The sequence below is a fragment of the Notolepis coatsorum genome, assembly GCF_963971535.1.
Source record: "Notolepis coatsorum genome assembly, chromosome: 5".
Taxonomy (NCBI): domain Eukaryota; kingdom Metazoa; phylum Chordata; class Actinopteri; order Aulopiformes; family Paralepididae; genus Notolepis; species Notolepis coatsorum.
The window spans coordinates 29019051-29040496 of NC_140169.1; the positions used below are offsets into that span (position 1 = coordinate 29019051).

At 42.1% G+C, this 21446-nt stretch overlaps 1 protein-coding gene across 1 annotated transcript in view; it reads left to right on the plus strand.

Moving 5' to 3' along the window:
- Positions 1-21446, plus strand: part of fer1l6 (fer-1 like family member 6) — a 270095-nt gene that overhangs the window by 23778 nt on the left and 224871 nt on the right. The window contains 7 exon segments of the mRNA XM_084314053.1: positions 207-308; positions 522-612; positions 1104-1221; positions 1496-1706; positions 4889-5000; positions 5851-6037; positions 6378-6498. Coding sequence (XP_084170179.1) covers positions 207-308; positions 522-612; positions 1104-1221; positions 1496-1706; positions 4889-5000; positions 5851-6037; positions 6378-6498 — 942 coding nt within the window.

Consider the following 21446-nt stretch of genomic DNA (forward strand, 5'->3'; position numbering starts at 1 on the left):
ATATATTTCATTAAGCAATTTGAGTATTCTATTCTATTCCATTCTATTCTATTCTGTTTTATTCTGTTCTGCTCTATTCTACTCTGTTCTATTGTATGCTGTTCTATTATATCTGTTCTATTCTTTTCTACTCTTTTCTTTTCTTTTCTTCTCTATTCTCTTCTACACTATTCTATTCTACACTGTTGTGTTCTGTGTGTTCTCAGGGCCGTACATCTACCCAGAAGTCAACAGCAGACCCTGTATGGAATGAACAGATTGTGTTTAAGGAGATGTTTCCTCCTCTGTGTCAGAGAATGAAGATTCAGGTCTGATTCATCATCTGATGCTCTGCTTTTCAAAGCTTAAAATGGGTCCTGGCTTCACAGATGAAGAAGTGTTCCCTTTACCTGGAGTGCTATCCATCCATATAGTTTCAGAGTGATTTGCCAACTTTTGCTGTCTGCCGGTTGGTGTTTCAATGTGCAGCTCTCTGCTAGGACTGTGAAGTTGTAACAGACTAAGATTGTCTCTGTTTCCAGGTGTGGGATGAAGGGAGTATGAACGACGTTGCCATAGGAACACACTACATTGACCTGAGACGCATCTCTAATGAACAGGATGGAGACAGAGGTACAATAGGGATTGATTGATTGATTGATTGATTGATTGAAAACTTTAATGAACAGATTGCAGAATGGGTACAGTACAGTACAGCTCAATACACACAATCGTTAAGGGGATGCAGACCAGAGAAAGACTTTCATTTTGTTTACATCAGGGTCCCCCATTTTCAATTCATAATGACATTTATGACATACTGTACACAACATACAGATATAAAAATCTAATCTAATCATCTAATCTAAACTAATCATGACATGTATGACATACATGACAATGACATACAGATATACAGTACTGTTACATTTGTGACATACAAGATAAGCTCCAAGGGAGAGACAGATGTATGGATGTATGGATGAATGGAGGGATAGAGGGTGGGAGGGAGGGAGGGAGGGAGTGAGGGAGGCAATGAGAGCGGCAGAGTTTTAAACAGTTTTTTTAATGTAATTCTTCTGCTTTTCTTCTTTTATTTGATCCCCCCTTTCTCTCTGTCTCAGGTTTCCTACCGACCTTTGGTCCAGCCTGGGTCAACCTGTATGGCTCCGCCCGCAACTCCAGCTCATTGGTCGACGACAGCCAGCTTAACGAGGGCATTGGAGAGGGTGTGTCCTACAGGTAGGTTAGGGTGGGAAGATACACAAAATGGAACAGAATACATTCACTTTGAATAATAACAGATTCAAATTGAATTACAGAAAAACAGAACTATGATTACATTTGTTTATTTTATGGTCTATGATATTCAGTGTAACGTTTTTTTTTGTCAGTGAGTGTAAATTATATATCCAATTCTGTAATTCTAGATTGTATAAATCTTCCTGGATTTGCCTATAACTTACTGAAAGTAACCAAACAACCTACTAACCCATCAACCAACCCCTGCTTCCAGGGGGAGGGTCTACCTGGAGCTGGTTGTGGAGATCCTATCAGGAGCGGCCGGTTCAGAGTCCAGGCTCAACCAATTGGTCAAACCTCTGAAGGATGTCAAAGCAGGGTCAGGAGGGAAGGCGGGAGGGAAGACTCCTGCTGGGGGAGGACCGGAGGAGGAGAAGGGGAAAGCTGTGGGAGCTGAGGTCATGCCTGTTGAAGCACCTCCTCAGGTAGTAGACCTGTTATACACAATTTATACCATTAACACAACAGAATAATGTGTATTATACAATGGATGGTTCCAGCCAAGCAATCTGATTGATCTAATTCAACATCTAATAATGTTCATAATGTTCTCTGTCTATCTGAATGATGTAATGTTCTCTGTCTAGCTGAATGACGTAATGCTCTCTGTCTAGCTGAATGACGTAATGCTCTCTGTCTAGCTGAATGATGTAATGTTCTCTGTCTAGCTGAATGATGTAATGTTCTCTGTCTAGCTGAATGATGTAATGTTCTCTGTCTAGCTGAATGTTCTCTGTCTAGCTGAATGATGTAATGTTCTCTGTCTAGCTGAATGACGTAATGCTCTCTGTCTAGCTGAATGATGTAATGCTCTCTGTCTAGCTGAATGACGTAATGCTCTCTGTCTAGCTGAATGATGTAATGCTCTCTGTCTAGCTGAATGATGTAATGTTCTCTGTCTAGCTGAATGACGTAATGCTCTCTGTCTAGCTGAATGATGTAATGCTCTCTGTCTAGCTGAATGATGTAATGCTCTCTGTCTAGCTGAATGCTCTCTGTCTAGCTGAATGATGTAATGTTCTCTGTCTAGCTGAATGATGTAATGTTCTCTGTCTAGCTGAATGATGTAATGCTCTCTGTCTAGCTGAATGATGTAATGTTCTCTGTCTAGCTGAATGATGTAATGCTCTCTGTCTAGCTGAATGATGTAATGTTCTCTGTCTAGCTGAATGACGTAATGCTCTCTGTCTAGCTGAATGATGTAATGTTCTCTGTCTAGCTGAATGATGTAATGCTCTCTGTCTAGCTGAATGATGTAATGTTCTCTGTCTAGCTGAATGATGTAATGTTCTCTGTCTAGCTGAATGATGTAATGTTCTCTGTCTAGCTGAATGATGTAATGTTCTCTGTCTAGCTGAATGACGTAATGCTCTCTGTCTAGCTGAATGTTCTCTGTCTAGCTGAATGATGTAATGCTCTCTGTCTAGCTGAATGTTCTCTGTCTAGCTGAATGTTCTCTGTCTAGCTGAATGACGTAACGTTCTCTGTCTAGCTGAATGTTCTCTGTCTAGCTGAATGACGTAACGTTCTCTGTCTAGCTGAATGTTCTCTGTCTAGAATGTTCTCTGTCTAGTTGAATGTTCTCTGTCTAGCTGAATGTTCTCTGTCTAGCTGAATGACTTAATGTTCTCTGTCTAGCTGAATGATGTAATGCTCTCTGTCTAGCTGAATGTTCTCTGTCTAGCTGAATGTCCTCTGTCTAGCTGAATGTCCTCTGTCTAGCTGAATGTTCTCTGTCTAGCTGAATGTTCTCTGTCTAGCTGAATGTTCTCTGTCTAGCTGAATGATGTAATGTTCTCTGTCTAGCTGAATGATGTAATGTTCTCTGTCTAGCTGAATGTTCTCTGTCTAGCTGAATGATGTAATGTTCTCTGTCTAGCTGAATGACGTAATGCTCTCTGTCTAGCTGAATGATGTAATGCTCTCTGTCTAGCTGAATGACGTAATGCTCTCTGTCTAGCTGAATGATGTAATGCTCTCTGTCTAGCTGAATGATGTAATGCTCTCTGTCTAGCTGAATGACGTAATGCTCTCTGTCTAGCTGAATGACGTAATGCTCTCTGTCTAGCTGAATGTTCTCTGTCTAGCTGAATGACGTAATGCTCTCTGTCTAGCTGAATGATGTAATGTTCTCTGTCTAGCTGAATGATGTAATGTTCTCTGTCTAGCTGAATGACGTAATGCTCTCTGTCTAGCTGAATGTTCTCTGTCTAGCTGAATGATGTAATGTTCTCTGTCTAGCTGAATGACGTAATGTTCTCTGTCTAGCTGAATGTTCTCTGTCTAGCTGAATGTTCTCTGTCTAGCTGAATGTTCTCTGTCTAGCTGAATGACGTAACGTTCTCTGTCTAGCTGAATGTTCTCTGTCTAGCTGAATGTTCTCTGTCTAGCTGAATGACGTAACGTTCTCTGTCTAGCTGAATGTTCTCTGTCTAGCTGAATGACGTAACGTTCTCTGTCTAGCTGAATGTTCTCTGTCTAGCTGAATGTTCTCTGTCTAGCTGAATGACGTAACGTTCTCTGTCTAGCTGAATGTTCTCTGTCTAGCTGAATGACGTAACGTTCTCTGTCTAGCTGAATGTTCTCTGTCTAGCTGAATGTTCTCTGTCTAGAATGTTCTCTGTCTAGTTGAATGTTCTCTGTCTAGCTGAATGTTCTCTGTCTAGCTGAATGACTTAATGTTCTCTGTCTAGCTGAATGATGTAATGCTCTCTGTCTAGCTGAATGTTCTCTGTCTAGCTGAATGTCCTCTGTCTAGCTGAATGTTCTCTGTCTAGCTGAATGTTCTCTGTCTAGCTGAATGTTCTCTGTCTAGCTGAATGACGTAATGTTCTCTGTCTAGCTGAATGATGTAATGCTCTCTGTCTAGCTGAATGATGTAATGCTCTCTGTCTAGCTGAATGACGTAATGCTCTCTGTCTAGCTGAATGATGTAATGCTCTCTGTCTAGCTGAATGATGTAATGCTCTCTGTCTAGCTGAATGACGTAATGTTCTCTGTCTAGCTGAATGATGTAATGCTCTCTGTCTAGCTGAATGATGTAATGCTCTCTGTCTAGCTGAATGTTCTCTGTCTAGCTGAATGTTCTCTGTCTAGCTGAATGTTCTCTGTCTAGCTGGATGTTCTCTGTCTAGCTGAATGTTCTCTGTCTAGCTGAATGACGTAACGTTCTCTGTCTAGCTGAATGTTCTCTGTCTAGCTGAATGTTCTCTGTCTAGCTGGATGTTCTCTGTCTAGCTGAATGTTCTCTGTCTAGCTGAATGACGTAACGTTCTCTGTCTAGCTGAATGTTCTCTGTCTAGCTGAATGTTCTCTGTCTAGCTGAATGACGTAACGTTCTCTGTCTAGCTGAATGTTCTCTGTCTAGCTGAATGTTCTCTGTCTAGCTGAATGTTCTCTGTCTAGCTGAATAGCGTAATGTTCTCTGTCTAGCTGAATAGCGTAATGTTCTCTGTCTCTAGCTGAATAGCGTAATGTTCTCTGTCTAGCTGAATAGCGTAATGTTCTCTGTCTAGCTGAATGTTCTCTGTCTAGCTGAATGATGTAATGTTCTCTGTCTAGCTGAATGTTCTCTGTCTAGCTGAATAGCGTAATGTTCTCTGTCTAGCTGGATGATGATGATGACAGAGAGAGCTTCCTGTTGTTTGGGGCGTTGTTTGAAGCCACCATGATTGACAGGAAGATAGGAGATAAGCCTATCAGCTTTGAGGTCTCTCTGGGTGAGTGCATGTGGATACATCAGCTACTATAGTACCTCTCTTCTCTTCTCTTCTCCTCTCCTCTCCTCTCCTCTCTTGGTGGTAGCCAACCTGTATGTTGCCCAGGTAACTTAAGGTAATATTTTGTCCAATTACTTTAGCAGCCATCAGGCTGCTAAACGAACAATGAATGAACACTACACAACAACAACCACCAAACGCACATAGCACACACATCCACATGCACACACTCACTTTAAACAAACACACTGTAGCACCCACTCCACACACTTTATAGCACACACCCACTTTAAACAAACACACTGTAGCACCCACTCCCCACACTTTATATTTATGGATGAAGGATTGCACTACAACTCGTACACCTTACTGTAAATTGTACCTAAAATTGTACCTCATCCCATTTCTGCTTTGCACTAGATAGTACTGTACATTAGTACACTGCATAGTATTGTGTATTGTATATTATATGGTAACTCAGAACATTGTACATATGTCTATACCGAACACTGTGACCTCATTTTTCTTCTTCTAAATTCATGCTATATTATGTTATTATGTTATTTGATACTATCTTGTCTAGCACAGTCTCTGGAGCGTAACAGTAAGAAGCATTTTGTATGAAAGTATTCTGTACTTCTGTATGACAACTATTAAAGAACTTGAACTTGAACTTGTTGTGTGACAATAAAAGGGTTAACCTTCTGTGTATTGTCGCAGTGAAAGGGTTAACCGTTTGGTACAGTAGTGCGGCAGTGAAAGGTTAATTAGGGTTAGGGTAATGTTGTTGTCCAGGCAACTACAGCAATGTTGTGTTGTTCAGGTAATTTAAGGTAATGTTGTTGTCCAGGTAACTACGGTAATGTTCTGGAGACTCAACCCAGCAGCACTCGGAGGGCCAGGATGGATAGGTCTGATGTCTCCCTCACTTCCTCCTCTTCCACCTCTCCTCTCCTGACCAGAGACACCCAGGACCTGCCCAAGACCTCACAGCCCACCTCCCCGCCCACAAAACCCCTCATCGTAGATGGAAACAGGTGGGGGGTCACAGACTGGATGTTGTCCACACCAAGTTAATAAGAGAGAGAGCGAGAGCTCCACTGAAGATCTTATTGGTGATTTCTGTTGTTCTCTACTTAGTGGTCATGACGTATTTAATAAACACTACATTTACAGAGGTCCTTTTGTATGTGTGATATGTGTGTCTGCTTGCCTCTGCATGTGTGTGTGTGTGTGTGTGTGTATGTGTGTGTGTCTCTGCGTTTGTGTGTCTCACTTTGTGTGTGATCTCTCTCTCTCTCTCTCTCTCTCTCTCTCTCTCTCTCTCTCTCTCTCTCTCTCTCTCTCTCTCTCTCTCTTCTCTCTCTCTCTGTGTAGACACTACATGTACCTACCCATGCAGAGCCAGAAGCCATGTGTTCATGTGTTGAGTTACTGGGAGGACAGAACCTACCGCCTCCACGCCTCTAACATGCTGCACCACATCACCACTGTGTTTGTATGTCCACACACACACACACACACACACACACACACACACACACACACACACACACACACACACACACACAGTAGTGTGTAGTATATGAGAGAATACTACACAGAACACACTAGTAGTGGGGGCGACAGTGGCTCAGGAGGTAGAGCAGTCGTCTGGCAATCCGGAGGTACCCGGTTCGATTCCCGCTCCTCCTGGGCAGCGTGTCGATGTGTCCTTGAGCAAGACACTTAACCCCTAATTGCTCCCGATGAGCAGGTTGTCACCTTGCATGGTTGCCTCCGCCATCGGTGTGTGAATGGGTAATATGTAAGTAACAAATTGTAAAGCGCTTTATAAAAAAGCAGCCATTTAGTATATGACAGAATACTACACAGAACACACTAGTATATGAGAATACTACACTGAACACACTAGTATATGACAGAATATTACACACAGAACACACTAGTATATGACAGAATACTACACAGAACACACTGGTATATGACAGAATATTACACACAGAACACACTAGTATATGACAGAATACTACACAGAACACACTAGTATATGACAGAATATTACACACAGAACACACTAGTATATGACAGAATACTACACAGAACACACTAGTATATGACAGAATATTACACACAGAACACACTAGTATATGACAGAATACTACACACTGAACACACTAGTATATGACAGAATACTACACAGACCACACTAGTATATGACAGAATACTACACAGAACACACTAGTATATGACAGAATATTACACACAGAACACACTAGTATACGACAGAATACTACACAGAACACACTAGTATATGACAGAATATTACACAGAACACACTGGTATGTGACAGAATATTACACACAGAACACACTAGTATATGACAGAATACTACACAGAACACACTAGTATATGACAGAATACTACACAGAACACACTGGTATATGACAGAATATTACACAGAACACACTAGTATATGACAGAATACTACACAGAACACACTAGTATATGACAGAATATTACACAGAACACACTAGTATATGACAGAATACTACACAGAACACACTAGTATATGACAGAATACTACACAGAACACACTAGTATATGACAGAATACTACACTGAACACACTAGTATATGACAGAATATTACACACAGAACACACTAGTATATGACAGAATACTACACAGAACACACTAGTATATGACAGAATATTACACACAGAACACACTAGTATATGACAGAATACTACACACTGAACACACTAGTATATGACAGAATACTACACAGACCACACTAGTATATGACAGAATACTACACAGAACACACTAGTATATGACAGAATATTACACACAGAACACACTAGTATACGACAGAATACTACACAGAACACACTAGTATATGACAGAATATTACACAGAACACACTGGTATGTGACAGAATATTACACACAGAACACACTAGTATATGACAGAATACTACACAGAACACACTAGTATATGACAGAATACTACACAGAACACACTGGTATATGACAGAATATTACACAGAACACACTAGTATATGACAGAATATTACACAGAACACACTAGTATATGACAGAATACTACACAGAACACACTAGTATATGACAGAATACTACACTGAACACACTAGTATATGACAGAATATTACACACAGAACACACTAGTATATGACAGAATACTACACAGAACACACTAGTATATGACAGAATACTACACAGAACACACTAGTATATGACAGAATATTACACACAGAACACACTAGTATATGACAGAATATTACACACAGAACACACTAGTATATGACAGAATACTACACAGAACACACTAGTATATGACAGAATATTACACAGAACACACTGGTTGTTGTGAAGGATCAGATTAAACCGAATATATATATTTATTTATGGATATATATTTAATAGTATTTGTATATCGTTTGATATCCCTTGTATATTCCTTGTACATATACACTGAATATCCCTCTATTCTACTACAGCCCATAATAGTTCATTCTCTTATTGGACAAAAGGACCAGGCGCCAGGGACAAGCCCCTGGCGTTCAAGTTCAAAGGTACCGACGAGACATGCCTTTACTAGCCTCAGCTCCGCGCAGGAATATGGCTACCGAAAGCAGAGCGGCACTACTTGTCCACTGTGCATATAAATATGGCGCAAGAAATGTAGAATTCCTCTTAGTCCTTTACCCTTCTACCCAACTAAGTAACAAGACGTGAAGCCTCACCCCACGATACCGCGTGCGGTGTAGTACGGCCTGTTTGGCCTTAGAATAGCAGTGAGACCTCGTGCGAATTAATAGCTGAATTGCCAGAGTTTGGCACCGTATTTCTATTAAGTAATAATAGTCTATTATGTATGGTGCATCGTTCGGTTAGAGTTCTAAAGTGAGCAGCACCCCCATCGTTTCCTCGCGTTATCTAGAGTCTTAACCAGGCTGGGCAGACCACGCGTGGTGCTTTCATCCGAGGAGTTCTGGGCGAGGACGAGTGGACCTGCACATTGGATTACCTACCCCGACGACTGCTGAGCCCTATACGGCATGGAATATCTATTTGCTTTGGTGCTTGATTTGTGGAGCGGATAATCGCCAACACCGGTGAGTGTTGGATTTACCCCGAGAGGAGCCAAGGTGAGACGGCGCTCAGACCAGACTGAGGTCGCCTCGCTTCTTCTTCGTTGTGGACCGACAGCGACAGCTACAGCTATCGTCTACAAGAGAGCCCAAGTGTATTCATCTGTGGATCAAGGTTCCACGGGCACTGTTTTCTGTACCTGAATTCTCCCTGGAAATCGTTGACCAGACGGGATACAGCCGACGGCTCTCCTACCCCCCCTACTGGCTTACAACCGGCGGGACCCCTTCAGTATATTATCCAGCTATAATCATTAAGTGACCATCGCTATAATCCCCTAAGAGCCAGGTTGTATACTTGCTTCCTGTGTAACCAGAGATTGGACATTCAGTGTTGATTTGCATACGAGTACTCATTTGCCTTACAAGAGCATTCAATTCAAATCATAAATGTAATAAGTAATTATTATATGTACCTTTTGCTATATATTAAATATTTGACTATTACCTTTGTGTGGACCTGATTTCATATGTGGGAAAGTGTTCATCATACTTAGATATCGTGTACTGTATGGCCAGTAATTAAAGTACATAAAGCGGTAGTGGTTTAATGATACCATACTTATCAATACAGTCAGGGAATTGTACCCCTCAGTTACACTGGTATATGACAGAATATTACACACAGAACACACTAGTATATGACAGAATACTACACAGAACACACTAGTATATGACAGAATACTACACAGAACACACTAGTATATGACAGAATACTACACAGAACACACTGGTATATGACAGAATATTACACAGAACACACTAGTATATGACAGAATATTACACAGAACACACTAGTATATGACAGAATACTACACAGAACACACTAGTATATGTAAGGGATAATGTATGGCTACGAGGTCATTGTCGCAAAATAATTGACCGACACGGAGTTTAAAATACAGAGGCGCCACGCCGAGGTGTTTTAAACGTAGTGAAGGTCAATTATTTTGCGACAATGACCGAGTAGCCATACATTATCCCGCTTATTACATGGCTAACTTACTAACAATATACCTAATTCATTTTACAAAATCGACAAGACGAGATCAAATGCACTGATTGAATGCAGGCAGCTGTGCATAATTATGCTGAGCAGCTTTCATGACTGCAATCGAAATGCTTGATTGCTCCCCACTTATTACATGGCTAACTTACTAACAAAAAAAATTAACAGCGTGGTCTCATTTCTGGTAATTTATTTGGACATAAAAAAAATTAACAGTGTGGTCTCATTTCTGGTAATTTATTTGGACATTTCCATTTATGGTGAAATTGGACCAGTTGAGGGGGGCGTTCGTCGGGACAATCATGTTCAGGCCCGTCTCTGTGGGCTCTGGTGGGGCTGGTTCAGGTCTTTCCGCACCTACAACACAAATAATATAACATAAGTTTTCTATGCAACATATAGGAAAGGTAGGCATATCCTTGTACTGGGTTACTATAGCCTACTTACCAGCGTTTCTGTTCCCGGGGGAGGACACCACGGCTGGAGGACTGGCGTGTCCACTTTTATTTTGCGTACCTAAAACACATAATAGACATCAGTTTGCTGGCAATTTTGTGATGGCTGTTAAATAAATAGTAAGTAGGATGTTATAGGCATAGCACTCACCAGACAGGATATTGCTCCATTTCTCCCTGTCTGTGGTGGAGGGGGTCCAGTAGGACTTTAGACTTCCCTCGCACCTATGCCCGGTCACTGTCATGATCTCCCTGGTGTCGAGACCTGCTTCGGACAGGCGCTGCACAGCCGTGCTCCGCAGGCAGTGGTTGGTATAAAGCTGCGAGAGTCCGGCTGCGAGGCTGATGGTGGGCATCATTTGGCCTATATGATTATGCCCCATAGGCTCCTTGGAGTACCACACTGACTCGGTGTTTAATTTATGCTGTGGTCTCCTCAGCGGATGGTGGAAAAGGGCAGTAGCACAAGAGGGTAACAGGGAGAGATATTTTTTTAGACTGGCCACGGGACAGGTGGGGTCGCCGGGCGTTGAAAACATTGTTCCTCTGTACATCTCCTTGCAGGGATCCCTGGCGTCTTTGTGGTTTTTTGACTCAATGTTGTGAGTCAGGACAAAATATTCTTTTCCGTTCTCGTCTACTTTCAGCTGGAAGGAATCTCTTTTCATCTCCCTCGTTCCCTCTCGTCCCCTCCTGGCCAGCTGTAATTGAATGTCAAACCACACTTTGCGCACAAGTCCAGTCGCCGAAGTTGGTGCCAACACACTGGACGTGCGCAGGATGGCCATGTCCGCTGTGGTGATGCCAGGATGGTGTCGGCTGGTGTCTTGGCCATTTTTACGCAGCTTTTTAATTACGGACTTAAAGACCCCGTTACATGGCTCAAAAGAAGTACTCTTCATTGCATCCATTTTCGAAAAATGTCTGCAGATTCCTGCGCGCAGGGCCATGTAGCTTGCCACAGAGTAAGCCGTTCCTCTCGTTGTTTGAACGGATGCGTAAAATACGCGGAGTGCCTGGTTCAATTCTTCCGCGCTGACCTCTCCGTTCACATCTAGTGGTCTCTTAGTCTCCTTCAGCCAGTCCTGAAACACCCCCATTGCCCATACTGTACTTTTCTTGGTGTTTTTTTCATGTCGGTCCTCTTCAATTTGATCCACCTCATTTTCACCGACATCTCGATGTCTCTTAGTGCCTGTCTCCGTGGCTGCTTTCGCAACCTTAACGTGACCGGTTGTAATTTTTTTCGTTGTCTTACTTTTTTTTGCCGGGGGGGACCATTCGTAATTTAAATCGAAATTAACGTCAAAGTCCTCAACACTGGCCATTGTGGATGTAACTTAAGCAGTAGTTTTGAAAAGTAGGCTATCGTCAGACTCACACACACTCCGCTGTCAGTGCGCGGCAGGTGTGTCTGATTTGCTGCACTGATGTGGGCTTGATTGCCAACAGCTGCGCACTGCGGTCATTATTGAAAAAACAGCGGTCATTATTGAAAAATAATGACCGCAGTCGGGGGGCTATTGACCAATCACAAGCAAGCATTTCGGCGAATGTGAAAACGCCATGTAATAAGACAGAATATTACACAGAACACACTAGTATATGACAGAATACTACACAGAACACACTAGTATATGACAGAATACTACACAGAACACACTAGTATATGACAGAATACTACACTGAACACACTAGTTGTAACTGAGGGGTACAATTCCCTGACTGTATTGATAAGTATGGTATCATTAAACCACTACCGTCTTTATGTACATTCCTACTGGCCATACAGTACACAGGTATCTAATGATGAACACTTCCCCACAATGAATCGGTTCTACACAAAGTTGTATTTAAGTATTTATTGCAGCAAAAGGTACATAATATACTTTACTTTACTTCACTTTGAATGCGCTTATAAGGCAAAGGAATGTGCGTAGGCAAATCAATAACGAATGTCCATTCTCATATTACGCAGGAGGTAATCATACAACCTGAATCTTAGGGAATTATATCTATGGTACACTAGTAATATAGCGGGAGATACTGGAAGGGTCCCCCCGGTTGTAAGCCAGCAAGGGTAGAGGGTCTGTCGGTAGTAGAGCCTGGGTCAACGATGATAAGGAGACTCCGAGTACAGGAGACGGTGCAATAAGATCTTGATCCACAGACGAATACAGCTGTTCTCCATAGCATGTAGCTCCACATGGAAGAAAGCTAGCCTGCCTCAGGCTTCTGAGGGGCAGACTCGACGTGGCTCCTCACAGGGTAAATCCCACACACTTGTGGGTGTCGGCGATTCTCCGCTCCATTAATTACAGGACCAAAAGCAAATATAATCCAGCCGAAAAGGGCTATGCAGTCGTCGGGTAGATAATCCAGTGTACATGTCCACACGGTCCTCGTCTAGGGCTCCTCGGGTGAAAGCGCCATGATAAGCAGCCCAGCCTGGATAAGCACTCTAGCTGATACGAAGAAACGTTGGTGATGCTGGTCACTGTAGAACTTTAGCCGCACGATACACTATACACAAATAGACTATTACTGACTTAATAGAATAGGTCGCACTCGACGGTACAGCGTTAAACTGTGACAATTCAGTTATTAATTCGCACGCGGTCTCAATGCTCTATTTGGGGCCAAACAGGCCATACTTCACCGCACGTCGTATCGTGGGTGAGGCTTCAACTTTAGTTACTAAGTGCTTCTGTATTCACCTGCGCCGTATTTATACGCTTAGGTGAATAAACTAGTACCAGCTTTATTCCTGTCTCATATCCTTGCGCAATACCGTTCATGTCCAGGCATGTCCCCGGCGGTGACTTTGAACCTGACTTTGGAGGCATGGCCTTGGCGCCTGTGGACCGCTGTCCAATAGGAGAATGAAATATTATGGTCTGTACTAGGCTAAAGGGATATTCCGTGTATATGTACAAGGAATATACAAGGGATATCAAACGATATACAAATATTATGCAATATATATCAATCAATAAATATATATATTCGGTTTAATCTGATCCTTTGTAACACTAGTATATGACAGAATATTACACACAGAACACACTAGTATATGACAGAATACTACACAGAACACACTAGTATATGACAGAATACTACACAGAACACACTAGTATATGACAGAATATTACACACAGAACACACTAGTATATGACAGAATATTACACACAGAACACACTAGTATATGACAGAATACTACACAGAACACACTAGTATATGACAGAATATTACACAGAACACACTGGTATATGACAGAATATTACACACAGAACACACTAGTATATGACAGAATACTACACAGAACACACTAGTATATGACAGAATACTACACAGAACACACTAGTATATGACAGAATACTACACAGAACACACTGGTATATGACAGAATATTACACAGAACACACTAGTATATGACAGAATATTACACAGAACACACTAGTATATGACAGAATACTACACAGAACACACTAGTATATGTAAGGGATAATGTATGGCTACGAGGTCATTGTCGCAAAATAATTGACCAACACGGAGTTTAAAATACAGAGGCGCCGCGCCGAGGTGTTTTAAACGTAGTGAAGGTCAATTATTTTGCGACAATGACCGAGTAGCCATACATTATCCCGCTTATTACATGGCTAACTTACTAACAATATACCTAATTCATTTTACAAAATCGACAAGACGAGATCAAATGCACTGATTGAATGCAGGCAGCTGTGCATAATTATGCTGAGCAGCTTTCATGACTGCAATCGAAATGCTTGATTGCTCCCCACTTATTACATGGCTAACTTACTAACAAAAAAAATTAACAGCGTGGTCTCATTTCTGGTAATTTATTTGGACATAAAAAAAATTAACAGCGTGGTCTCATTTCTGGTAATTTATTTGGACATTTCCATTTATGGTGAAATTGGACCAGTTGAGGGGGGCGTTCGTCGGGACAATCATGTTCAGGCCCGTCTCTGTGCGCTCTGGTGGGGCTGGTTCAGGTCTTTCCGCACCTACAACACAAATAATATAACATAAGTTTTCTATGCAACATATAGGAAAGGTAGGCATATCCTTGTACTGGGTTACTATAGCCTACTTACCAGCGTTTCTGTTCCCGGGGGAGGACACCACGGCTGGAGGACTGGCGTGTCCACTTTTATTTTGCGTACCTAAAACACATAATAGACATCAGTTTGCTGGCAATTTTGTGATGGCTGTTAAATAAATAGTAAGTAGGATGTTATAGGCATAGCACTCACCAGACAGGATATTGCTCCATTCTCCCTGTCTGTGGTGGAGGGGGTCCAGTAGGACTTTAGACTTCCCTCGCACCTATTCCCGGTCACTGTCATGATCTCCCTGGTGTCGAGACCTGCCTCGGACAGGCGCTGCACAGCCGTGCTCCGCAGGCAGTGGTTGGTATAACGCTGCGAGAGTCCGGCTGCGAGGCTGATGGTGGGCATCATTTGGCCTATATGATTATGCCCCATAGGCTCCTTGGAGTACCACACTGACTCAGTGTTTAATTTATGCTGTGGTCTCCTCAGCGGATGGTGGAAAAGGGCAGTAGCACAAGAGGGTAACAGGGAGAGATATTTTTTTAGACTGGCCACGGGACAGGTGGGGTCGCCGGGCGTTGAAAACATTGTTCCTCTGTACATCTCCTTGCAGGGATCCCTGGCGTCTTTGTGGTTTTTTGACTCAATGTTGTGAGTCAGGACAAAATATTCTTTTCCGTTCTCGTCTACTTTCAGCTGGAAGGAATCTCTTTTCATCTCCCTCGTTCCCTCTCGTCCCCTCCTGGCCAGCTGTAATTGAATGTCAAACCACACTTTGCGCACAAGTCCAGTCGCCGAAGTTGGTGCCAACACACTGGACGTGCGCAGGATGGCCATGTCCGCTGTGGTGATGCCAGGATGGTGTCGGCTGGTGTCTTGGCCATTTTTACGCAGCTTTTTAATTACGGACTTAAAGACCCCGTTACATGGCTCAAAAGAAGTACTCTTCATTGCATCCATTTTCGAAAAATGTCTGCAGATTCCTGCGCGCAGGGCCATGTAGCTTGCCACAGAGTAAGCCGTTCCTCTCGTTGTTTGAACGGAGTGCCTGGTTCAATTCTTCCGCGCTGACCTCTCCGTTCACATCTAGTGGTCTCTTAGTCTCCTTCAGCCAGTCCTGAAACACCCCCATTGCCCATACTGTACTTTTCTTGGTGTTTTTTTCATGTCGGTCCTCTTCAATTTGATCCACCTCATTTTCACCGACATCTCGATGTCTCTTAGTGCCTGTCTCCGTGGCTGCTTTCGCAACCTTAACGTGACCGGTTGTAATTTTTTTCGTTGTCTTACTTTTTTTTGCCGGGGGGGACCATTCGTAATTTAAATCGAAATTAACGTCAAAGTCCTCAACACTGGCCATTGTGGATGTAACTTAAGCAGTAGTTTTGAAAAGTAGGCTATCGTCAGACTCACACACACTCCGCTGTCAGTGCGCGGCAGGTGTGTCTGATTTGCTGCACTGATGTGGGCTTGATTGCCAACAGCTGCGCACTGCGGTCATTATTGAAAAAACAGCGGTCATTATTGAAAAATAATGACCACAGTCGGGGGGCTATTGACCAATCACAAGCAAGCATTTCGGCGAATGTGAAAACGCCATGTAATAAGACAGAATATTACACAGAACACACTAGTATATGACAGAATACTACACAGAACACACTAGTATATGACAGAATACTACACAGAACACACTAGTATATGACAGAATACTACACTGAACACACTAGTTGTAACTGAGGGGTACAATTCCCTGACTGTATTGATAAGTATGGTATCATTAAACCACTACCGTCTTTATGTACATTCCTACTGGCCATACAGTACACAGGTATCTAATGATGAACACTTCCCCACAATGAATCGGTTCTACACAAAGTTGTATTTAAGTATTTATTGCAGCAAAAGGTACATAATATACTTTACTTTACTTCACTTTGAATGCGCTTATAAGGCAAAGGAATGTGCGTAGGCAAATCAATAACGAATGTCCATTCTCATATTACGCAGGAGGTAATCATACAACCTGAATCTTAGGGAATTATATCTATGGTACACTAGTAATATAGCGGGAGATACTGGAAGGGTCCCCCCGGTTGTAAGCCAGCAAGGGTAGAGGGTCTGTCGGTAGTAGAGCCTGGGTCAACGATGATAAGGAGACTCCGAGTACAGGAGACGGTGCAATAAGATCTTGATCCACAGACGAATACAGCTGTTCTCCATAGCATGTAGCTCCACATGGAAGAAAGCTAGCCTGCCTCAGGCTTCTGAGGGGCAGACTCGACGTGGCTCCTCACAGGGTAAATCCCACACACTTGTGGGTGTCGGCGATTCTCCGCTCCATTAATTACAGGACCAAAAGCAAATATAATCCAGCCGAAAAGGGCTATGCAGTCGTCGGGTAGATAATCCAGTGTACATGTCCACACGGTCCTCGTCTAGGGCTCCTCGGGTGAAAGCGCCATGATAAGCAGCCCAGCCTGGATAAGCACTCTAGCTGATACGAAGAAACGTTGGTGATGCTGGTCACTGTAGAACTTTAGCCGCACGATACACTATACACAAATAGACTATTACTGACTTAATAGAATAGGTCGCACTCGACGGTACAGCGTTAAACTGTGACAATTCAGTTATTAATTTGCACGCGGTCTCAATGCTCTATTTGGGGCCAAACAGGCCATACTTCACCGCACGTCGTATCGTGGGTGAGGCTTCAACTTTAGTTACTAAGTGCTTCTGTATTCACCTGCGCCGTATTTATACGCTTAGGTGAATAAACTAGTACCAGCTTTATTCCTGTCTCATATCCTTGCGCAATACCGTTCATGTCCAGGCATGTCCCCGGCGGTGACTTTGAACCTGACTTTGGAGGCATGGCCTTGGCGCCTGTGGACCGCTGTCCAATAGGAGAATGAAATATTATGGTCTGTACTAGGCTAAAGGGATATTCCGTGTATATGTACAAGGAATATACAAGGGATATCAAACGATATACAAATATTATGCAATATATATCAATCAATAAATATATATATTCGGTTTAATCTGATCCTTTGTAACACTAGTATATGACGGAATATTACACACAGAACACACTAGTATATGACAGAATACTACACAGAACACACTAGTATATGACAGAATACTACACAGAACACACTAGTATATGACAGAATATTACACACAGAACACACTAGTATATGACAGAATACTACACACAGAACACACTAGTATATGACAGAATATTACACACAGAATACACTAGTATATGACAGAATACTACACAGAACACACTAGTATATGAGAGAATACTACACAGAATACACTAGTATATGACAGAATACTACACAGAACACACTAGTATATGACAGAATACTACACTGAACACACTAGTATATGACAGAATATTACACAGAACACACTAGTATATGACAGAATACTACACAGAACACACTAGTATGAGAATACTACACTGAACACACTAGTATATGACAGAATACTACACTGAACACACTGGTATATGACAGAATACTACACTGAACACACTAGTATATGACAGAATATTACACACAGAACACACTAGTATATGACAGAATATTACACACAGAACACACTAGTATATGACAGAATACTACACACAGAACACACTAGTATATGACAGAATATTACACACAGAACACACTAGTATATGACAGAATACTACACTGAACACACTGGTATATGACAGAATACTACACTGAACACACTAGTATATGACAGAATACTACACACAGAACACACTAGTATATGACAGAATACTACACAGAACACACTAGTATATGACAGAATACTACACTGAACACACTAGTATATGACAGAATATTACACAGAACACACTAGTATATGAGAGAATACTACACTGAACACACTAGTATATGACAGAATATTACACAGAACACACTAGTACAGTATATGACAGAATACTACACAGAACACACTAGTATATGACAGAATACTACACAGAACACACTGGTATATGAGAGAATACTACACTGAAAACACTAGTATATGAGAGAATACTACACTGAACACACTAGTATATGACAGAATATTACACAGAACACACTAGTATATGACAGAATACTACACAGAACACACTAGTATATGACAGAATACTACACAGAACACACTGGTATATGACAGAATATTACACACGGAACACACTAGTATATGACAGAATACTACACAGAACACACTGGTATATGACAGAATACTACACAGAACACACTAGTATATGACAGAATACTACACAGAACACACTGGTATATGACAGAATATTACACACAGAACACACTGGTATATGACAGAATACTACACAGCACACACTAGTATATGACAGAATACTACACAGAACACACTAGTATATGACAGAATACTACACTGAACACACTAGTATATGACAGAATATTACACACAGAACACACTGGTATATGACAGAATATTACACACAGAACACACTAGTATATGACAGAATACTACACAGAACACACTAGTATATGACAGAATACTACACTGAACACACTAGTATATGACAGAATACTACACAGAACACACTAGTATATGACAGAATACTACACTGAACACACTAGTATATGACAGAATACTACACACAGAACACACTAGTATATGACAGAATACTACACTGAACACACTAGTATATGACAGAATACTACACACAGAACACACTAGTATATGACAGAATACTACACTGAACACACTAGTATATGACAGAATACTACACAGAACACACTGGTATATGACAGAATATTACACAGAACACACTAGTATATGACAGAATACTACACAGAACACACTAGTATATGACAGAATACTACACAGAACACACTGGTATATGACAGAATATTACACACAGAACACACTAGTATATGACAGAATACTACACAGAACACACTAGTATATGACAGAATACTACACAGAACACACTGGTATATGACAGAATACTACACACTGAACACACTAGTATATGACAGAATACTACACAGAACACACTAGTATATGACAGAATACTACACTGAACACACTAGTATATGACAGAATATTACACACAGAACACACTAGTATATGACAGAATATTACACACAGAACACACTAGTATATGACAGAATACTACACAGAACACACTGGTATATGACAGAATACTACACAGAACACACTAGTATATGACAGAATACTACACAGAACACACTAGTATATGACAGAATATTACACAGAACACACTAGTATATGACAGAATACTACACAGAACACACTGGTTGTAACTGAGGGGTACAATTCCCTGACTGTATTGAATAAGTATGGTATCATTAAACCACTACTGAGTTATGTACATTACTACTGGCCATACAGTACACATGTATATGAGATGAACACCCCCACAATAACACGGCTTAACAAAGAAAGTACTGTTTGTAATATTTATTAGAAGAGCATCAATATTATCTTACATTATTGAGAATTAGAGTTGCGCTTGTAAGGCGAAGAATGTGCATGAATAGGTCAAGAGCGTAAGTCCATGAGCATATTACGAAGGGGATAATTAATACCACCTGTAGCATAAGAATTATATAAGGTACACTCGTAGGTCAGCTGGAGATACTAGGGGGGTTCCCTCCGGTTGTAAGCCAGCAGGGGAGATGATTTGTCGGTAGCAAAAGTCTGGATCAACGAGAAATAAAGAGACTCCAGGTACAGGAGACGGTGCAATAATCCCTTGATCCGTAGACGAAGCAACAGCTATTCTCCGGTATGCACTGCAGCATGGATGAAAGCTAGCCAGTCTCAGAGTCCTAGAGGCGGGCTCGACGGGGCTCCTCACAGGGTAAATCCCACATGGTAGTGGGGGTAGACGATTCTCTGCTCCAGCAGCCACAGGACCAAAGCAATATAATCTAGCCGAAAAGGGCTCTGTAGTCGTCGGTGAAGGTTATCCAGTGTACATATCCACACGGTTCTCGTCTAGGGCTCCTCGGATGGCGGCACCAGATTAGGCCGCCCAGCCTGGATAAGCACACTAGCTCGGTACGATGAAACGTTGGTAATGCTGGTCACTGTAGAACGGTAGCCGCACGATACACTATACATAATAGACTATTACTTAATAATAGAATAGGTCGAACTCGACGATACAGCGTTAAACTCTGACACTTCAGCTATCAATTTGCACGCGGTCTCAAGGCTCTATTTCGGGGCAAAACGGGCCCACTTCACAGCACGTTGTATCGTGGTCACAGTGGTGTCAGGAGAACTGCCTCTCCCTGAACGTCAGCAAAACAAAAGAGATGATTGTGGACTTCAGGAGGTCGGGGGTCAAGGACTACAGCCCCCTCAGCATCGACGGGGCACCGGTTGAGAGAGTGAACAGTTTCAAGTACCTCGGAGCCCACATATCCGAGGACTTGACATGGACCACACACATTGACAGTGTTGTGAAGAAGGCACGACAACGCCTCTACTTCCTCAGGCGCCTAAGGAAGTTCCAAGTCAGTCAGAAGATCCTTAGGAACTTCTACTCATGTACAATAGAGAGCATCCTGACCGGCAACATCACCTCCTGGTTTGGGAATAGCACTGCACAAGACCGTAGCAGACTACAAAGAGTGACACGTTCAGCCGAACGCACAATTGGAGGGGGGCTTCCCACACTCCAGAACATTTACAACAAGCGGTGC